Source organism: Nerophis lumbriciformis, linkage group LG04 (genome assembly GCF_033978685.3).
Source record: "Nerophis lumbriciformis linkage group LG04, RoL_Nlum_v2.1, whole genome shotgun sequence".
Lineage (NCBI taxonomy): Eukaryota > Metazoa > Chordata > Actinopteri > Syngnathiformes > Syngnathidae > Nerophis > Nerophis lumbriciformis.
In genome coordinates this window covers 46,407,682-46,431,072 of record NC_084551.2, presented here as the reverse complement: position 1 = coordinate 46,431,072, position 23,391 = coordinate 46,407,682, and the positions used below count along the sequence as shown (strand labels likewise).

General features: G+C 39.0%; 1 protein-coding gene across 1 annotated transcript in view; it reads right to left on the bottom strand.

The window, feature by feature from the left end:
- Positions 1 to 23,391, bottom strand: part of thsd7ab (thrombospondin, type I, domain containing 7Ab) — a 671,822-nt gene that overhangs the window by 144,613 nt on the left and 503,818 nt on the right. Inside the window, exon 15 of the mRNA XM_061956418.2 lies at positions 7,321 to 7,499. Coding sequence (XP_061812402.2) covers positions 7,321 to 7,499 — 179 coding nt within the window. The remainder of the gene's footprint in view (positions 1 to 7,320; positions 7,500 to 23,391) is intronic.

Here is a 23,391-nt window from a genome sequence, read left to right as displayed (position 1 = left end):
TACAATTTGTCTAATATTGCCTATATTAATGTATCTTTGTGAGTTTTACAAGTAACACATACTTTTGTAAGACTTGCAAAAAGAACAAATGTTTTTTTACTCAATATAACAGTAAAGTTCTTAGAATCCCGAGATAATGCGAAAAAAACAATACATAATTTATGCAAGAATAACTCCTAAACCAAACATACAATGTGTCTAATAATACCTATTTTATTGTATCGTTGTGAGTTTTACTAGAAACATATGCTTTTGTAAGGTTTGCAAAAAGAAAATTTCGTTTTTTACTCAATATGACAGTAAGTTTCTTAGAATCCTGAGAGCATGCGAAAAAAGCAATACAAAATGATGCAAGCATAACTCCTAAAAAAACATAAAATTTTTCTAATTTTGCCTATATCAATGTATCTTTGTGAGTTTTCCTAGCAACATGTGATTTTGTAAGGTTTGCAAAGACAAAAATTAGTTTTTTATTCAATATGACAGTAATGTTCTTAGAATCCTGAGATAATGTGAAAAAAGCAATAAAAAAATAATTCAACCATAACTCCTAAAACAAACATACAATATGTCTAATATTGCCTATATTAACGTATTTTTGTGAGTTTTAAAAGTAACATATACATTTGTAAGATTTGCAAAAAGAACAAATCGTTTTTTACTCAATATGACACTAAGGTTCTTAGAATCCCGAGATAATGCGAAAAAAGCAATACATAAACTATTCTAGCATAACTCCTAAACCAAACATACAATGTGTCTAATAATACTTATATTATTGTATCTTTGTGAGTTTTACTAGAAACATATGCTTTTGTAAGGTTTGCAAAAAGAAAATTTCGTTTTTTACTCAATATGACAGTAAGGTTCTTAGAATCCTGAGATAATGCGAAAAAAGCAATACAAAATTATGCAAGCATAACTCCTAAAACAAACATACCATTTTTCTAATATTGCCTATATCAATGTATCTTTGTGAGTTTTCCTAGCAACATGTGATTTTGTAAGGTTTGCAAAGACAAACATTAGTTTTTTATTCAATATGACAGTAATGTTCTTAGAATCCCTACATAATGCGAAAAAAGCAATAAAAAAATAATTCAACCATAACTCCTAAAACAAACATACAATATGTCTAATATTGCCTATTTTAAAGTATCTTTGTGAGTTTTACAAGTAACATACACTTTTGTAAGATTTGCAAAAAGAAAAATTGTTTTTTACTCAATATGACAGTAAGGTTCTTAGAATCCCGAGATAATGCGAAGAAGGCATTACTGTACATAAACTATGCAAACATAACTCCCAAACCAAACATACAATGTGTTTAATAATACCTATATTATTGTATATTTGTGAGTTTTACTAGAAACATATGCTTTTGTAATGTTTGCAAAAACAAAAATATGTTTTTTTAGTCAATTTGACAGTAAGGTTCTTAGAATCCTGAGATAATGCGAAAAAAGCAATACAAAATTATGCAAGCATAACTCCTAAAACAAACATACAATTTTTCTAATATTGCCTATATCAATGTATCTTTCTGAGTTTTACAAGTAACATATACTTTTGTAAGATTTGCAGAAAGAAAAATCGTTTTTTACTCAATATGACAGGAAGGTTCTTAGAAACCTGAGATAATGCGAAAAAAGCGATACATAAATTATGCAAGCATAACTCCTAAACCAAACATACAATATGTCTAATAATACCTATATTATTGTATCTTTGTGATTTTTACTAGAAACATATGCTTTTGTAAGGTTTGCAAAAAGAAACTTTTTACTCAATATGACAGTAAGGTTCTTAGAATCCTGAGATTATGCGAAAAAAGCAATAAAAATAAATACATTCAAGCATAACTCCTAAAACAAACATACAATATGTCTAATAATGCCTACAGTATATTAATGTAAAGACAAAAAAAGTTTTTTATTCAATATGACAGTAATGTTCTTATCGAATAATATAATAGTGCTCATCTAAAGAGTCAGATAGTGATTTTTTTTTCTACATTTTAAACACTTCCCTGTGGTCTACATAATATTTACTGGTGGTTCTTTGGTCAAAATTTTGCATTGATTATGTTTTAAAGGCTGTCTTCAAGTTGCTTTCTGAGCATCTTCGAAATGGCAACGGCGGAAGATGCATGTGCACGTACGAGACAGTCTGCCCCACAACAAGAGGATCGAGAAAAATTTCGGACTACAATAGCGGACTCGCGCAACACTCTTCGGGTAAATTTCGACCACATATGGAGATATCCGCTGACGTCACAAATTGGAAAAACGTCACTAAATGGGCAAACATTCCAAACGGCTCGTTCAGAGGAAGTATGAAACAGTTATTTTATAAATACCTCTCCAGAGAGTGGTGAGGACGGCAGAAAAGATCATCAGGACTCCTCTTCCTCCTATCTAGGAGATCGCAAAAAGCCGCTGCCTGACCAGGGCTCAGAAAATCTGCAAAGACTCCTCCCACCCCCACCAAGAACTGTTTTCACTGCTGGACTCTAGAAAGAGGTTCCGCAGCCTCCGAAGCAGAACCTCCAGGTTCTGTAACAGCTTCTTCCCTCAGGCCGTAAGACTCTTGAACGCATCATAATTAAATTATCCCCTCAACTCCCCCCAAAATGGATTAACTCGCTGGAATAAAAAAGACAATATAACATACATCCATAAACGTGGACGCATGTGAAAAAGTGCAATACATTTATCTGTACAGTAATTTATTTATTTATTTATATATATTTATTTATTTTATATATATATTTATATATTATTTATATATATTTATTTATACATGCACCTTATTGCTTTTTTATCCTGCACTACCATGAGCCTAAGTAACGAAATTTCGTTCTTATCTGTGCTGTAAAGTTCAAATTTGAATGACAATAAAAAGGAAGTCTACGTCTAGTCTAAAGTCTAGTCTAACACAGACAAACTATCTAAAGTGGCGACGTGATCAGTACCGTGTTACATTTTCAAGTAGTCTGTTCTTTCCTCGCTTCCTTGCTCCCTGTAAGTTTATTCTAAATCATTGATCATGTATCTCACCTGGAGAGAAGAAGTCTGAGTAGGTATTCCCACAGGTTGGTACACTTTGACAGCCATTTAGGACCCGAAAATGGCTAGAACGACACAAAAAGGCGCCTGGTCCCCCCGACTCCCACCCCGTTTCTTCGTAAGGATTGTGAGTCATTCTTTATCGAAGTGGAAATATATGAACATCCAAGCAGTCGGCATCCTAATGACAGCAGACCTTGTACTACGGTTGTACGGTATACCGGTACTAGTATAGTACCGCAATACTATATATATATATATATGTATATATATATATATATATATATATATATATATATATATATATATATATACTATACCGCCTCTAAAAAAAGTACCGGTTTCGCCACCCCCCTTTTTAACGGACATTACGGCGCGTCGTCGTCACGTCTTGACATTTCTGGTTATACGAGCAGAGGAGCATGTTCGGCAGCGCACAATCACGGAGTACTTACAATCAGACACAGTGTGTAGACAGAAAAGGGAGAATGGACGCATTGTGGGTTAAAAACTAACGATAAAGGTGAAGTTATAACACTGAATCGCAAAATCTTTTTTAGTTTTTTGTTAAATGTATATTATGCTTTTAAACTCAAGAAATACGTCCCTAGACACACAAGGACTTAAATTATGACAGTTGTATGATCCTGTATCGAAATGATACCTACATTTGTGGTATCATCCAAAACTAATGTAAAGTATCAAACAACAGAAGAATAAGCAGAGGTGGGTAGAGTAGCCAGAAATTGTACTCAAGTAAGAGTACTGTTACTTTAGAGATTTATTACTCAAGTAAAAGTAATGAGTAGTCACCCAAATATTTACTTGAGTAAAAGTAAAAAGTATGTTGTGAAAAAACTACTCAAGTACTGAGTAACTGATGAGTAACATACACACACATATCATATATATATATATATATATATATATATATATATATATATATATATATATACATATATACACATACATTGATATATACAGTATATCATTTATATTTATTTATTTTGCCGTTTTTGTTTACATGTTAAAGGTGTTTTAATGAATATACATGCATGTTTAACACATATAGATTCCTTTCTTTCATGTTGACAAGAATATAAGTTGGTGTATTACCTGATTCTGATGACTTGCATTGATTGTAATCAGACAGCAGTGCTTAACGTCCACGTTTTCAAATGCAGGAGAAAAAAAGTTCCTCCTTTCTGTCTAATACCACATGAAAGTGGTTGGTTTTTGGTATCTTATTTGTCCAGCTTCCATATTCGTTTTCACACACTTTACAAGAAATACATTGGCGGCAAATTCCGTAGCTTGCTAGCTTGTTTGCGCTGGCTTTCGGAGACTCTTATTTTGAAAGCGCAGGCGCGATGGAGCGGCACTTTTATTGTGAAGACAGGAACTGTGCAGTCAGTCTTTAGGCTTGTGACGGGATGTACGTTTGAAATAAAAAAGTGTCTTTTTTCCTTCACACTTTTGATTGATTGATTGAAACTTGTATTAGTAGATTGCACAGTACAGTACATATTCCGTACAATTGACCACTAAATGGTAACACCCCAATAAGTTTTTCAACTTGTTTAAGTCAGGTCATGTGACCGCCTGGCTCTGTTTGATTGGTCCAACGTCACCAGTGACTGCATCGGATTGGTGGAACGGAGTCAAACGTCACTAGTGACTGCATTTTATTGGTGGAACGGAGTGAAACGTCACCAGTAACGCAGGCACTTTGAAGGTCTGTCTGACAGACCAAAACAAACAAAGCGTGCATTAACAGATCGATAAAAATTAGTAGCGAGTAGCGAGCTGAATGTAGATAAAAGTAGCGGAGTAAAAGTAGCGTTTCTTCTCTATAAATATACTCAAGTAAAAGTAAAAGTAAGTTGCATTAAAACTACTCTTAGAAGTACAATTTATCCCAAAAGTTACTCAAGTAGATGTAACGGAGTAAATGTAGCGCGTTACTACCCACCTCTGAGAATAAGTGATTATTACATTTTAACAGAAGTGTAGATAGGAAACAGAAAATAACCAGATATTAACAGTAAATGAACAAGTAGATTAATAATCAATTTTTACAGCTTTTTCCTCATAATTTTGACAAAATAATAGAATGGAAAATGACACAATATGTTACTGCATATGTCAGCAGCTAAATTAGGAGACTTTGTTTGCTTCCTTACTAATAAATGTATGTTCACTATTTTATTTAAGGACACAATTGCAATAAGAAACATATGTTTAATGTACCGAAATATTTTTTGTTAAAATAAAGACAATAATGCCCCTTTTTTGTGGTCCCCTTTATTTAGAAAAGTATCGAAAAGCATCGAAATCCATTTTGGTACCGGGACAACCCTACCTTGTACAGTAAGTGATGTTCTATTATGTTTGTTGGTTCTCATGAAGTCTGCAGTGAGTAATAATCAGTAATGAAGAAAAAAAAAAAAGCACACGCTGTGATGCGTTTTTGAAATTAATGTGCCGCGTATGCTTAAAATTAGAGATGTCCGATATTATCGGTCGATAAATGCTTTAAAATGTAATATCGGAAATTATCGGTATCGTTTTTTTTATTATCGTTTTTATTTTTTTAATTAAATCAACATAAAAAACACAAGATTCACTTACAATTAGTGCACCAACCCAAAAACCTCCCTCCCTCATTTACACTCATTCACACAAAAGGGTTGTTTCTTTATGTTATTAATATTCTGGTTCCTACATTATATATCAATATATATCAATACAGTCTGCAAGGGATACAGTCCGTAAGCACACATGATTGTGCGTGCTGCTGGTCCACTAATAGTACTAACCTTTAACAGTTAATTTTACTCATTTTCATTCATTACTAGTTTCTATGTATCTGTTTTATATTGTTTTACTTTATTTTTTATTCAAGAAAATGTTTTTATTTATTTATCTTATTAATTTTTTTTTTTTAAAGGACCTTATCTTCACCATACCTGGTTGTCCAAATTAGGCATAATAATGTGTTAATTCCATGACTGTATATATCGGTATCGGGTGATATCGGTATCGGTTGATATCGGTATCTGTAATTAAAGAGTTGGACAATATCGGAATATCAGCAAAAAGCCATTATCGGACATCCCTACTTAAAATTATCAAAATACGTAAATATAAAATATTATCATAAATGTGCTTGTTACTATATGTATATAAAACCTCAATGGAGGGGTTGTGGTGTGATTTTAAGGGCTTTGTAGGCGGAATTGCGCAGCTACCATAAGCTCCATTGTAAGCAGATTTTTCATCGCATTTATTTAATATTTAAAATGCAAAAAAAAACATCCATCGTCATGTCTTTCATAATGATTGTGAATGATAGGCAAAACAAAGTGCAGATCCCGTTTAAAAATTGATTTGACTGATCGTCGACTATAGACAAAACCTAACAATCAGATTCCATTTAGTCACTGGCAGCCCTCTTGTGCACAATTTTTATGCAACAACTTGAAATACCATTTCACATTGCGTAATAATTGTTGACAACATTGACAAAGTAGGATGCCGATGTCTTTAGGCCACACCCTCACTCATTACACTAATACACATTGGCAGATCCATTTCCATCCAGTAAGCGCTCAATTTTACACAGCTTGAAATTGGAAAATAAGCAGATAAACCATCACATGAACACTTCACTCCAAGATGGGAGTAATGACATTATTGATTATTGTGTAATAAAGCGTAAAACAGGAATGGTACAGATCCAACAGGTTAATTTTACTCCTTCTAATTAAATGTTTGTGTGGGGGCAAGTGCAGTCACCGCCGCTGTCCATGGTGCTGAGGACGAGCGCCAGCCGGCACTCATGTGCTGACGGCGAGACACAGCTGGCAGGTGATTAGATTTCACAGGTGGTACGTGTTAATCTAATCATCCGTTGTCTTTAACAGTAAGCGGTCGGGAGCAAAGGGAGAGAGAGAATTGGGAGTGACGGCAACGTCACGACATGCCGAAAAAGACTTTGAAAAATGTTGTTAAAAACATTAAAACTTTGTTAAACCTGCACGCGTGGTTCTTGTGCCGTGTCTACAGTGGAGCTGCTAGGAAGCGACTTCCACAGTTTGGTTTCTTATATTCAGACAGGTTTGTTAGGTATAACATTCATCTAACTTAGAAAAGGAGTTAAGAAACAAAACATGTAGAAAAGCAGTCAGTAGAGGAATTTCATCTCATTTGACTTTGCAGGTGTACCTAATGAAATGGCTGGCTTCCGTACCTGGTTGACGTGGTCTAGCTTGGGACAAGGCCGCCCCCCGTTGTAAGGTTTCTCTCGGAGCCACTTGGAGCGCACTTTGACGCCGCTGCCGCAGGACTTGCTGCAGCGGGACCAGTTGGACCACTCGCTGAGTTTACAGTCGGAGGGACAGGCGATGATGCACGCCTCCTCGATGTAACCTGCCGGGGAAAATGGGAACGTGACATGTTGCTTCCGCTTCAATCCTACAGTGTCGGCTAGTCGTTTAGATGAAGAATAATTAGACAGAGTAAAGTGTTTCGTTCAGAAAGAAGCACCATCAACTTTTTGACTTAGTGGCCGCATTAGGCTAAACCAGGGGTCGGCAACCCGCGGCTACGGAGCCGCATGCGGCTCTTTGACCACTCTGATGCGGCTCAGCTGCATTCTTGCCAACCCTCCCGATTTTTCCGGGAGACTTCCGGATTTCACTGCCTCTCCCAGGGCAAACATTCAAACAAAATTGAGGGCGTGCCGCGATGGCACTGCATTTTGCGTCCTCTACAACCTGTCGTCGCGTCCGCTTTTTCACCTAAGAAACAGCGTGCCGGCCCAGTCACATTTTGTATGCGGCGTCTGCTCACACACTAAGTGACAGTAAGGCATACTTGTTCAACAGCCATACAGATCACACTGACGGTGGCCGTATAAACAACTATAACACTCTTACTAATATGCGCCACACTGTGAACCCACACCAAACAAGAATGACAAACACATTTCGGGAGAACATCCACACCGTAACACAACATAAACACAACAGAACAAATACCCAGAATCCCATGCATCCCTAACTCTTCCGGGCTACATTACACACCCTGCTACCACCAAACCCCGCCCACCTCAATCTACGCACGGGGGGTGGGGGGGGGGGTGTTGTTGATGTGTGGGGGGGCAGGGTTGGGGTGGTGGGCTTTGGTGGTAGCGGGGGTGTATAAAGTAGCCCGGAAGAGTTAGGGATGCATGGGATTCTGGGTATTTGTTCTGTTGTGTTACGGTGCGGATGTTCTCCCGAAATGTGTTTGTCATTCTTGTTTGGTGTGGGCCCACAGTGTGGCGCATATTAGTAAGAGTGTTAAAGTTGTTTATATCGCCACCCTCAGTGTGATCTGTATGGCTGTTAACCAAGTATGCTTGCATTCACTTATGTGTGTCTGCAGAAGCCTCATATAACATGTAACTGGGCTGGCAAGCTGTTTGTTCAAGCTGTAGAGGGCGCTAAAGGTAGTGACATCACGACACGCCCTTATTATTGTTGTTTGGGTGAAAATCAGCATACATTCAAGAGAATAGTTTCCCTGAAATTCGGGAGTCTACCGGAAAAATCGGGAGGGTTGGCAAGTGTGACGCTGTCAAGTGCCCTTCATATAAAACTAGCGGGCCGCACTAACATTACATTTCCATATTAAGGTGCGGGCCGCGTGTCTGAGACCCCTGGTTTATACATAGCACAAAGCAAAAAAAAACTTTGTATGTAGTGTTATTTCATTTTAAATTTCAAAAGAGTTTTGTGGCTCCCATTGTTTTCTTTAATTTGTGGAAACGGGTCAAAATGGCTCTTTGAGTGGTAAAGGTTGCCGACCCCTGGGCTAAACAAAATGTGGCCGGGGGTCAAATATATGTATGTATTGTATTAATATGATGGATATATAAATAGGCCTGCACGGTGGCCCACGGGTTAATGCATGTGCCTCACAAACAAGTTGATTGGCAACACTAAATTAGCCCTAGTGTGTGAATGTGAGTGTGAATGTTGTCTGTCTATCTGTGTTGGCCTTGTGATGAGGTGGCGACTTGTCCAGGGTGTACCCCGCCTTCCACACTGCAAAAATTGATATCTAAGTAAGATTAAATATCTCAAATAAGGGTGATATTTGCTTATTTTCTGTCTAATAAGATAATTCTTCTCACTAAGCAGATTTTATATTAGAGTGTTTTACTTATTTTTGGTCCTAAATGATCTCAGTAGATTATTACAGCTTGTTGCTGAGATTTGATGACCTATATTGAGTAAAACATGCTTGGAACTAGAATATCAACTGTTGCAAAGCTGTGTCATCAACACTCACAAGTATAAAACTACTTTTTTTAAAGTAATAATTTCTTATTTCAAGCATGAATAAAAAATCATGACTTTGACACAATTGTGACACAAACAGATGACAGCCAAATGGACTTTGCTGTTTTATTTTCAATTAAACAATAGAAAACACGTACTCATATAGTAGTACAGTTGGCACAGTACAGTAAACTGACAGTTAATATTTAAACATTTAACATTTCAAACAATTTTGAACAGAAATAGTTCATGCACATTCAGATAAATTCCTCAAAATTACAATTAAAAACAATTTGGCCAGGGGCCGGGCTGTGTATATGCGCACTAACTGACTGAAAGAGCATGCACTTTGCGCGATGATGTCATGTTATCGATGGAAAAATGCATTTTTAGACCATATGATTTGCCTGAGCGGCTAGGAGACTCCGAGAGTAACAAGCGGTTGCCTTGTGGCCTTTCCATTAAAAAAATAAACTAGTTTTTAGTATAAGTTTGCTGGTTTCCAGAAATGTAATACCGGGCGCATATCTTTATGTCAAGATAATGGCACTAGCATATATATTTTTCAACATATTGAGAAAAAAGGCCTCTTTTTTTTTCTACCAAGAAAATTACACTTATTAGTGAGATTATACTTATTTTAAGGTATTTTTTGTTTCATTGAGGTTAGCTAATTTTACTTGTTTTGGAAAATCACATTTTCTTGTTTTATTGGCAGATAATGTTGCTTAGTTCAAGTAAAATACCTCTAATTTTTTTTTTCTTGTTTTTGAACACTAACTTTTTGCAGTGCATGTCCTGGGCATGATGTTAAAGTGCATCTGGCAGTGGAGGCTCCTCTGTGGGGTCTTGAGGTTAACCCCTTTACTACTGTTACCCCAGGTGGCCCTTGGCAAAGGCCTAGTACCTGACTGCCCCCTAGCCAGGGATACGGTGAAGACCTCAACGGCGGAGCAGGCGGAAGACGGTAGATTTAAGAACTACCACAACGGCTGCGATGGCGGAAGAAGGCTGCAGCAGAAAAGGGTCCCCAGTCGTCTTGGACTCCATGCCACTGGACCCTGACCCGATTCTGTCAAGGATCGTGTGGTGACTGTCTGTGCACCAGTCTCCCCAAGTTTAACAAAGTCACGGACAGGCATCCTCCATAAAGGGATACACCCCTACCAGGAGGATCGTCATACTCGTTCGAGTGACCGCCGATGACCCCGCCTTCCGCCCGAATGCAGCTGAGATAGGTTCAAGAACCCCCGCGACCCCGAACGGGACAAGCGGTAGAAAATGGATGGATGGATGGATATTAAAAGTATGTAAACGTTTGACCCTATCCAAACAGAAATATCAAGCAGCCAAAATGCGTCAAAAATGGATAAGAGTTTTACATTTTTTTATGGTATTTGAAAGTTTTCCATAAAATCCACAAAGTTCAGTGAGCAAGATGTGTTATGTGTGACCATGTGTGACCATAGTTCCATTTTTTATTGGCACCATAACTAGGGAAGGTTGTTTGGATTGTGTCATACACAAACCCTGTTTCCATATGAGTTGGGAAATTGTGTTAGATGTAAATATAAACAGAATACAATGATTTGCGAATCATTTTCAAGCCATATTCAGTTGAATATGCTACAAAGACAACATATTTGATGTTCAAACTGATAAACATCAATTTTTTTTTTAAATAATCATTAACTTTAGAATTTGATGCCAGCAACACGTGACAAAGAAGTAGGGAAAGGTTGCAATAAGTACTGATAAAGTTGAGGAATGCTCATCAAACACTTATTTGGAACATCCCACAGGTGAACAGGCAAATTGGGAACAGGTGGGTGCCATGATTGGGTATAAAAGTAGATTCCATGAAATTCTCAGTCATACACAAACAAGGATGGGGCGAGGGTCACCACTTTGTCAACAAATGCGTGAGCAAATTGTTGAACAGTTTAAGAAAAACCTTTCTCAACATATTGCAAGGAATTAAGGGATTTGGGTTGTACTTGTGGGTTGTACTTGTATAGCGCTTTTCTACCTTCAAGGTACTCAAAGCGCTTTGACACTACTTCCACATTTACCCATTCACACACACATTCACACACTGATGGCGGGAGCTGCCATGCAAGGCGCTAACCAGCACCCATCAGGAGCAAGGGTGAAGTGTCTTGCTCAGGACACAACGGACATGACGAGGTTGGTACTAGGTGGTGATATTACGGACCATCTAAGGTCCGTAATATCATCAAAGGGTTCAGAGAATCTGGAGAAATCACTGCACGTAAGCAGCTAAGCCCGTGACCTTCAATCCCTCAGGCTGTACTGCATCAACAAGCGACATCAGTGTGTAAAGGATATCACCACATGGGCTCAGGAACACTTCAGAAACCCACTGTCAGTAACTACAGTTGGTCGCTACATCTGTAAGTGCAAGTTAAAACTCTCCTATGCAAGGCGAAAACCGTTTATCAACAACACCCAGAAACGCAGTCGGCTTCGCTGGGCCTGAGCTCATCTAAGATGGACTGATACAAAGTGGAAAAGTGTTCTGTGGTCTGACGAGTCCAAATTTAAAATTGTTTTTGGAAACTGTGGACGTCGTGTCCTCTGTACCAAAGAGGAAAAGAACCATCCGGATTGTTATAGGCGCAAAGTTGAAAAGCCAGCATCTGTGATGGTATGGGGGTGTATTAGTGCCCAAGACATGGGTAACTTAAACATCTGTGAAGGCACCATCAATGCTGAAAGGTACATACAGGTTTTGGAGCAACATATGTTGCCATCCAAGCAACGTTACCATGGACACCCCTGCTTATTTCAGCAAGACAATGCCAAGCCACGTGTTACATCAACGTGGCTTCATAGTAAAAGAGTGCGGGTACTAGACTGGCCTGCCTGTAGTCCAGACCTGTCTCCCATTGAAAATGTGTGGCGCATTATGAAGCCTAAAATACCACAAGGGAGACCCCCGGACTGTTGAACAACTTAAGCTGTACATCAAGCAAGAATGGGAAAGAATTCCACCTGAGAAGCTTAAAAAATGTGTTTCCTCAGTTCCCATACGTTTACTGAGTATTGTTAAAAGGAAAGGCCATGTAACACAGTGGTGAACATGCCCTTTCCCAACTATTTGGCACGTGATGCAACCATGAAATTCTAAGTGAATTATTTGCCAAAAAAAAATAAAGTTTATGAGTTCGAACATCAAATATGTTGTCTTTGTAGTGCATTCAACTGAATATGGGTTGACAAGGATTTGCAAATCATTGTATTCCGTTTATATTTACATCTAACACAATTTCCCAACTCATATGGAAACGGGGTTTGTAAGTCAATGCTGCGCTACTATTTCTAAGTACTTTCAAGGGTCAATGAGCTCACATTGTCCACAAGATGGCAGCAAATATGTAGCATTACGAGACTGCCTGGTATAAGATTCATTTTGAAAGTGTGGTGCGATGCTGTGTTGAACTCATGAGATCTCGCGGGCCAAATTGAAGAGGCTGGGTGGGCCACACTTGGCCCGTAGTTTGGACACCCCTGATCTAGAAGAACATTAGTGTGGAGGGAGATGTAGCCAGCGCTGCCTGCAGGAGCAAAAGTCACCGCCTCTGTCCATGGTGCTGAGGACAGAGCACCATCAGACGGGGGCGTGGCAGTGCTGACGCCGAGACACAGCTGGCAGGTGATTAGATTTCACAGGTGGTACGTGTTAATCTAATCATCTGTTGTCTTTAACAGTAAGCAGCCGGGAGCAGGAGGGGAGAGAGGATACGGACGTGACTGAAAAGTCACGTTCTACTAAGAGAGAAAACTTTTGTTGACAACATTATCATTAAAAACCTTGTTAAACCTGCACGCTTGGCTCCGGTGCCGTGTCTGACAGTGGGACCTAGGAGGCGACTTCCACAATTAGTTAACATGATATCTGCCTTATTAACGTTACCTGATGACCCCCGCCGAAGACCACCTAAACATGACTGGCTCGCTTCATTGTTGTATCAAGTGATACTGTTAAACTCCTGTCCTATAGCTGGTGGTAATGAACAACACAAAATGGCTTTCGTAAAAAGCCACACACAGTAAGCCCAGTCTGTTCGATACGGTAAGTCATAGTACTACCTGGTCCCCGATGTCAGTGGACTCTGTGTGTCTCTTTGTTCACAATAGACTGCAATATCATTCAATTAAGGACACTTATTACTTATGTCCAGCTTGTGTGCTATTGTGTGCTTAGCTGTTGTGTAACTGTTAGCTCATAGTCCCCCTTTGCCTACCATGTTTACTTTTTGTGAATGCCTTGACTAAATTAGAGGAAAAGACCAACCCCTTGTGTTTATTTAAGGACTGGCTGTCCAGCTTTACAAAAGCAAACACGCTGCAGGACTGCTTGTATCGGAGTGCTTTTAACAAACATTTTACATGCAATATAATCCAAAAATTTTTTTTTGCTGATATCGCAATGATATCTGATATCAATATTGGATCGGCACACTCCTACTAATAAGACTAAAGTGACATTCATGACATCACAAGATCATATACCATTAGCGTATTGGATTGTCTTGAGATTTTTTTGAAAAAATGTAACATTTTAAAACGCAACCCCTGCATCTTTTGATTTTTCAGTATGCTGTCCTCCGCGGAAAAAGTTTGACACTTCATTTCTGCCATTACAAAGTGACGCCGCCAACTAGTGGCCTGGCATGTATATTGCAGTCTTTTTTGCAGATATGGCAACTTTGAATGACATTTTTTTGAAAAGTGGGAACAAGAAATATCTAAATTTTTACTGGATACTAGAGATGTCCGATAATGGCTTTTTTGCCGATATCCCGATATTTTCCCACTCTTAATTACCGATACTGATATCAACCGATACCGATATATACAGTCGTGGAATTAACACATTATTATGCCTAATTTTGTTGTGATGCCCCGCTGGATGCATTAAACAATGTAACAAGGTTTTCCAAAATAAATCAACTCAAGTTATGGGAAAAAATGCCAACATGGCACTGCCATATTTATTATTGAAGTCACAAAGTGCATTATTTTTTTTTTAACATGCCTCAAAACAGCAGCTTGGAATTTGGGACATGCTCTCCCTGAGAGAACATGAGGAGATTGAGGTGGGCGGAGTTGGGGGTCGGGGGTAGCGGGGGAGTGTATATTGTAGCGATCCGGAAGAGCTAGTGCTGCAAGGGGTTCTGGGTATTTGTTCTGTTGTGTTTATGTTGTGTTACGGTGCGGATGTTCTCCCGAAATGTGTTTGTCATTCTTGTTCGGGGTGGGTTCACAGTGTGGCGCATATTTGTAACAGTGTTAAAGTTGTTTATACGGCCACCCTCAGTGTGACCTGTATGGCTGTTGATCAAGTATGCTTTGCATTCACTTGTGTGTGTGAAAAGCCGTAGATATTATATGACTGGGCCGACACGCAAAGTTAGTGTCTTCAAGGTTTATTGGCGCTCTGTACTTCTTCCTACGTCCGTGTACACAGCGGCGTTTTAATAAATCATAAATGTTCCTTTTTTGAAACCGATACCGACAATTTCCGATATTACATTTTAAAGCATTTATCGGCCGATAATATCGGCAGTCCGATATTATGGGACATCCCTACTGGATACTCATGTTAAAGTATCCTAAATCTGGACCTAAACTGAATGGGTTATTTTTTTAGCACAGCTGTCTACAAATTACGATTGTTTTCTAGAAATTTTAGAAGAAAATCTTTTTTTTTCATATATTAGCCGTGGATATATACATTGTGAAATGATTTATCTATACAGAAAGATTTTGTTCGGGCATCTGGTCAGGATGCCACCCAAACGCCTCCCTAGGGAGGTGTTTAGGGCACGTCGGACCAGTAGGAGGCTTCGGGGAAGACCCAGGACACGTTGGGAAGACTATGTCTCCCGGCTGGCCTGGAAACGCCTCGGGATCCCCCGGGAAGAGCTGGACGAAGTGGTTGGGGAGAGGGAAGTCTGGGCTTCCCTGCTTAGGCTGCTGCCCCCGCGACCCGACCTCGGATAAGCGGAAGAAGATGGAGGGATGGAAAGATTTTGTAAATGTTTATTTACATACCTTAATTATTTCCAAATGGTGCCTGTAACACGGCAGTAAAACGGCTGATCAAACAAAACGGAAGTCATCGTCATGGACCCACTAGCTGCAGAAGCTAGCTCTCCAATCAGCTGAACAGACTCAATAAATTCACGGTGACAATTTGGTGAATTTGCAAAATTGAAACAATACAAAAATAATATATATGTAAGTTAGTAATACTAGTACACAGACACACGTAAATGTATTAGCATATTAGCTAATGCTAATGATGCTAGTTTCATTACATACAAATATACACGAAAACACACACCTGGGACGGTTTAGTAAGAAAGAATTGTTTTAGCTATATTTTGAATCCATACGAGTAGGAATGCTATGGACAGCAAGAAGACAGAACGACACTTGTACTTAGGGCTGGGCGATATATCGATATACTCGATATATCGCGGGTTTGTCTCTGTGCGATATAGAAAATGACTATATCGTGATATTCTAGTATATGTTCTCACACAGTTGCTTTTAGCTGCGGGCATTACACTACAGGCTCTTCTCACTCTTTCTTGTCTCTCCTTCTCACAGAGACATAAACAAGTGCACCATCTTTCATACGTCACACGTGCAACGTCACACGCGCAACGTCACACGCCCTCCCCGAGCAGAGAGGTAGCTACATGGGTAACATTAGCTTTGATTGAAACTTTTTTTTATTATTAGCTGTGATGCTAACGGTGCGTTGCCTGTGGTAATACGAGAGAAATAAGGTGCGAATCTGGTAACAAATGGAGGAAGAATTAATTCCCAAGAAAAACAGCACGGGGTGCATCGTCTGGCGGTGGTTTGGCTTCAAGCGGGAATATGACGAACAATTATGCGGCAAAAGCGTTGCTACAAAAAGTAGCAGCATTGCTAATTTGTAGCATCATTTGAAAAGTCACCCGCTAGAGAATGAGGAGTGCTTGAAACTCTGCATGTCAACATCTCCGGCCGGTGCCACACCAACAAAATGCCAAAGCAACTATTTCCACATCAACACCGTATGAAAAAAAAGAGTAAACAACAGAAGGATATAACGTCCGCAGGAACCTATTATGCAGCTCATTTTTATTTGACAGTTATTGAAATATCTTGTGTGACATCATGCACAAAAGTGCACTTTATTTGTTTTAAACTATTGTAGTGGCGTTCTGTACAAAAAGTGCACTTTAATTTAGTGTTGTTTTGATATGTCATCTTAGTGACATCATGCACACAAGTGCACTAATAGCTTGTTTTAAAGTGTCTCTGACAATCTTGCACTTTCTGTTTTGGAAATGAGATGAATGTTTGTGCCGCTGCTTAATAAATACAGTTTTAGTAAATTGACTTAGTTGTAATTTCCCTCTCTGCATGAACGTTTAAAATGAACATATATTAATGCAGTTTGAACAAGAATGCTTTAATGTAGACACATAGAATCATCATACTGCTGTGATTATATGCATCAAGTGTTCATTCAAGGCTAAGGCAAAATATCGCGATATATATCGTGTATCATGACATGGCTCAAAAATATCGAGATATTAATAAAAGGCCATATCGCCATACTTGCCAACCCTCCCGGATTTTCCGGGAGACTCCCGAAATTCAGCGCTTCTCCCAAAAACCTCCCGGAACAAATTTTCTCCCGAAAATCTCCCGGAATTCAGGCGGACCTGAGTGACGTGTCGACAGCCTGTTTTCACGTCCGCTTTCCCACAATATAAACAGCGTACCTGCCCGATCACGTTATAACTGTAGAATGATCGAGGGCGAGTTCTTAGTTTCTTATGTGGGTTTATTGTTAGGCAGTTTCATTAACGTCCTCCCAGCGCGGCAACAACACACAACAACAGCAGTCACGTTTTCGTCTACCGTAAAGCAGTTCGTCTGCCGTAAACAGCAATGTTGTGACACTCTTAAACAGGGCAATACTGCCATCTACTGTACATGCATATGTGACATTAATATCTAGGGCTTTTAGAGAGTGCAGTGAACAACTGCGCACACAACAAGAGGACGAAGCAGAATGCATCACCAGAGAGGGTGTTCAGCATGGTTAGAAAAAGAGTGACAGAGAACAGAACAAGGATGGACAATTCAACCCTTAACTCAACAATGAGTAGATGAGTGTTATGTGTGTGTATGTGTAAAAAATTAACACTGAAATTCAAGTATTTCTCTTATTTATATATATATATATATATATATATATATATATATATATATATATATATATATATATATATATATATATATATATACATAAAAAAATATATATATATAGCTAGAATTCACTGAAAGTCAAGTATTTCTTATATATACTTGACTTGGTGAATTCTAGCTGTAAATATACTCCTCCCCTCTTAACCACGCCCCCCCCTCCCGAAATCGGAGGTCTCAAGGTTGGCAAGTATGCATATCGCCCAGCCCTACTTGTACTTACGGTTCAAAGCTTAGTAAAACGGCACTGCCAGCGAACTCTTACAAAGGAGGGCGCCATAGTACAAACACACCTTTTCAGTGTCTTTGCTTCTATTTCAAAACATTAAAAAAAAAAAAGAAAAATTCTGAAATTAGCCACACCGTTTTATAAGCCGCAGGTTTTAAAGCGTAGGAAAAAAGTAGCGGCTTACAGTCCGGAATTTACGGTATGTAACTAACAAAAAGAAACTAAAACAAAACTTTGCTACTTTAGTGCATGGCAGTCCGACTCTGTGATTTTGCGATTTTTAAAGCTGCACGTCTTCTTGTTAGGAAGGTGGACCGCTGAACTCACCAATGCTTCACCATCCAGTCAAAACACAAATCCAGCAATTTTCAGCCCAGAGGGCCGAGAACAAGGTCACATTCAGTCAATAGCCCACTGTTGAGTTTCGTTATGAAAAACAATAATAATCAAAATTCGACCGCAGCCATGGTTTGACCGCAAACCTTCGTTATTCCAATGTATCTTGTCAGTGTGACGTCTCGCGACACATTCCATGTGGTTTCACGTTGCTTGTTACATTTACCAGCCAGCACACACACTTTTAATGCCCTGATGTTTTCCTGCTCACATTGTGCTCAACCTTCGATTAGAGAATCAATGAGCTGATGAGGCAAGAAAGTGGATTGCCTCACTTGCAAGCACTTTCTCTGTGGAACGTGACACTTCTGTTTTTCAGTACGATCTTCTCGTCGTTTAGTCAAACTTTTTAGTCTATAGCTAAAAACCCGTTTTAATTTCGTAAATACCATTGAGGCTACGTTCACACTTGGTCAAATCCCATCTTTTTATGTGGCTGTTCACATTACAAAAGAAAAAAAAAGCGATTTCCAATGTGAATGCAATCTGACCCGCATGCGGACATGACGTTACGACGTCACACGCACTGTAGTGTTAACGGGGAAAAAACACGGCTTCAACTCCGGTAGGTATCAGTACTGGCGCATTTGTGGCAATTTCAAGGATTTTGTGCAATCAAACTAAAACATTTTTGAACCGTATTATTGCGCGTTTGAGATTAAGTAAAGAAAAGTATTTTGGCTCTGGCAGTTTTAATGGATATTTTGTAGGGATGTCCGATAATGGCTTTTTGCTGATATCCCGATATTGTCCAACTCTTAATTACCGAAACCGATATCAACCGATATATACAGTCGTGGAATTAACACATTATTATGCCTTATTTGGACAACCAGGTATGGTGAAGATAAGGTACTTTCTTAAAAAATTTATAAAATAAAATAAGATAAATACATTAAAAACATCTTGAATAAAAAAGAAAGTAAAATAATATAAAAACAGTTACAAAGAAACTAGTAATTAATGAAAATTAGTAAAATTAACTGTTAAAGGTTAGTACTATTAGTGGACCAGCAGCACGCACAATCATGTGTGCTTACGGACTGTATCCCTTGCAGACTGTATTGATATATATTGATATATAATGTAGGAACCAGAATATTAAAGGCCTACTGAAACTCACTACTACCGACCACGCAGTCTGATGGTTTATATATCAATGATGAAATCTTAACATTGCAACACATGCCAATAAGGCCGGGTTAGCTTACTAAAGTGCAATTCTAAATTTCGCCCGAAATACCCTGCTGAAAACGTCTCGGTATGATGACGTTGGCGCGTGACGTCACGGATTGTAGCGGACATTTTGGGACAGCATGGTGGCCAGCTATTAAGTCGTCTGTTTTCATCGCAAAATTCCACAGTATTCTGGACATCTGTGTTGGTGAATCTTTTGCAATTTGTTCAATGAACAATGGAGACAGCAAAGAAGAAAGCTGTAGGTGGGAAGCGGTGTATTGCGGCAGGTGTTGTGCCGGATAACGCACCCCCGCCGTAGAATGCACCCCCTGACTGTTTTGCCGGATAACACAGCCGGTGTTTCATTGTTTACATTCCCGAAAGATGACAGTCAAGCTTTACCATTGGCCTGTGGAGAACTGGGACAACAGAGACTCTTACCAGGAGGACTTTGAGTTGGATACGCAGACACGGTACCGTGAGTACGCATGCAGCTGCGGCTTCCAAACATTTGATCGCTTGCCCGTACGTGCGTGCCGCTATGTGCATGTCACGTACGTAACTTTGGGGACTTTGGGGAAATATATGTGCTGTCTGAACTTTGGGGAGGTGAACGGTACTTTGGGCTGTGGGATTGAGTGTGTTGTGCAGGTGTTTGAGTTGTATTGGCGGGTTATATGGACGGGAGGGGGCAGGTGTTTGTTATGCGGGATTCATTTGTGGCATATTAAATATAAGCCTGGTTGTGTTGTGGCTAATAGAGTATATCTATGTCTTGTGTTTATTTACTGTTTTAGTCATTCCCAGCTGAATATCAGGTCCCACCCGCCTCTCACAGCATCTTCCCTATCTGAATCGCTCCCACTGCCCTCTAGTCCTTCACTCTCACTTTCCTCATCCACGAATCTTCCATCCTCGCTCAAATTAATGGGGAAATCGTCCCTTTCTCGGTCCGAATCGCTCTCACTGCTGGTGGCCATGATTGTAAACAATGTGCAGATGTGAGGAGCTCCACAACCTGTGACGTCACGCTACTCGTCTGCTACTTCCGGTACAGGCAAGGCTTTTTCATCAGCGACCAAAAGTTGCAAACTTTATCGTCGATGTTCTCTACTAAATCCTTTCAGCAAAAATATGTCAATATCGCGAAATTATCAATTATGACACATAGAATGGACCTGCTATGCCCGTTTAAATAAGAAAATCGCATTTCAGTAGGCCTTTAAAGGTTAGTACTATTAGTGGACCAGCAGCACGCACAATCATGTGTGCTTACGGACTGTATCCCTTGCAGACTGTATTGATATATATTGATATATAATGTAGGAACCCGAATATTAATAACAGAAAGAAACAACCCTTTTGTGTGAATGTGTGCAAATGGGGGAAGGAGGTTTTTTTTGGGTTGGTGTACTAATTGTAAGTGTATCTGGTGTTTTTTATGTTGAATTAATTAAAAAAAAAAAAAAATTTAAAAATTGATACCGATAATAAAAAAAACAATACCGATCATTTCCGATATTACATTTTAAAGCATTTATCGGCCGGCCAATATTATCGGACATCTCTAATATTTTGCTTCAATGTCGGCGACAGGTGTGGTGGAACTTTCAGGTGAGTTCCTAAAACATTTTATTTTCACCGGTTTACTGCTCTGTTGTCAACTATTTATTTTATAACGGTTTATTTTGTGGAATAGATATTACGCTTTTCTCTTTATGATGACGTTCTGAACGGAACTGAGTGCGGGAGTGTTCACATTGAGGACGCCTCGCATCATATTTATATCATATTTAGGCAGTGCTGAGATCAAGCAGCAGCAGCATGCATGTGTATTGAGTGCCTGAAAACCAGACTGAAAGGGTTCACAAAGATTGTTATAAGTGTTAATTTTTCTGCTGTCCAACAATTTTTTGGGAGGATTTTAGAGATACACGGGAGGTGCGACACTGGCTAGTAGTTTAGCCAGTGTCCCCTAGAGGGGGGAGTTACCCACATATGCGGTCCTCTCCAAGGTTTCTCATAGTCATTCACATCGACGTCCCACTGGGGTGAGTTTTTCCTTGCCCTTATGTGGGCTCTGTACCGAGGATGTCGTCGTGGCTTGTGCAGCCCTTTGAGACACTTGTGATTTAGGGCTATATAAATAAACATTGATTGATTGATTGATTGATTGAATCCCCTCAACTCCCCCCAAAATGGATTAACTCGCTGGAATAAAAAAGACAATATCACATACATCCATAAACGTGGACGCATGTGAAAAAGTGCAATATATTTATCTGTGCAGTAACCTATTTATTTATTTATATCTGCAACTAGGGATGATGCGTGATAAATGCGTTAAAATGTAATATCGGAAATTATTGGTATCGTTTTTTTTATTATCGGTATCGTTTTTTTTTGTTTGTTTTTTATTAAATCAACATAAAAAACACAATATACACTTACAATTAGTGCACCAACCCCCCAAAAAACCCTCCCTCATTCACACTCATTCACACAAAAGGGTTGTTTCTTTCTGTTATTAATATTCTGGTTCCTACATTATATATCAATATATATCAATATATATATCAATACAGTCTGCAAGGGATACAGTCCGTAAGCACACTGCTGGTCCACTAATAGTACTAACCTTTAACAGTTTATTTTACTCATTTTCATTAATTACTAGTTTCTATGTAACTGTTTTTATATTGTTTTACTTTATTTTTTATTCAAGAAAATGTTTTTAATTTATTTATCTTATTTTATTAATTTTTTTTTAAAAGTACCTTATCTTCACCATACCTGGTTGTCCAAATTAAGCATAATAATGTGTTAATTCCACGACTGCATATATCGGTTGATATCGGTATCGGTAATTAAAGAGTTGGACAATATCGGAATATCGGCAAAAAGCCATTATCGGACATCTCTATCTGCACCTTATTGCTTTTTTTATCCTGCACTACCATGAGCTAATGACATGAAATTTCGTTCTTATCTGCACTGTAAAGTTCAAATTTGAATGACAATAAAAAGGAAGTCTAAGTCTTTCATTTAAAAATTTCAGGTACATTTTTACCGTTAAACTCATACCTCGGGCCGGATAAAACCTCTTCGCGGGCCGTATGTTTGACACCCGTGTTTAAGAGAAATGGCTGAAATATGATATTCTGTGGCGACAACAAAGATATGATATAGCAAATTTAATGCAGGCCAGTTAGCCGCTGTAATAATTTGATTGTTTCATTTATTGTTCAACACTCTGAAGTTTAATTTAAATGTCATGACATTAACTCCAAGCATTCTCCTATCTTCTAATCCAAAGGCCACATTTATACAAACAATAAAAAAACTTCAAAGATAATAACATTAATTAGCGGGCATGGGAAGCTTAATTTTCAACCTTTTTCCACGGGAACCTTCCGTTTGCCACATTATCAACTGCAGCAATGATGTGCTGCAATGGCAGTTGAAGTGAAGTGAAGTGAATTATATTTATATAGCGCTTTTCTCTAGTGACTCAAAGCGCGTTTACATAGTGAAACCCAATATCTAAGTAACATTTAAACCAGTGTGGGTGGCACTGGGAGCACGTGGGTAAAGTGTCTTGCCCAAGGACACCACGGCAGTGACTAGGATGGCGGAAGCGGGCATCGAACCTGGAACCCTCAAGTTGCTGGCACGGCCACTCTACCAACCGAGCTATACCGCCCCAGTTCATGACACATCGTGACATTCTACCAGCAAAAACAACGTCGTGTAAAGATGACTTCCTGTCAGCTTGATCATCTGTACACACATCGTCGAGCTGACCTCCTTTCACTCCACCGGTCTTTAAAGTCTCAACGGCACCTTGCCATCCTCAGTGCCGAGCTGAGCTCACCACCGTGACCCCTGA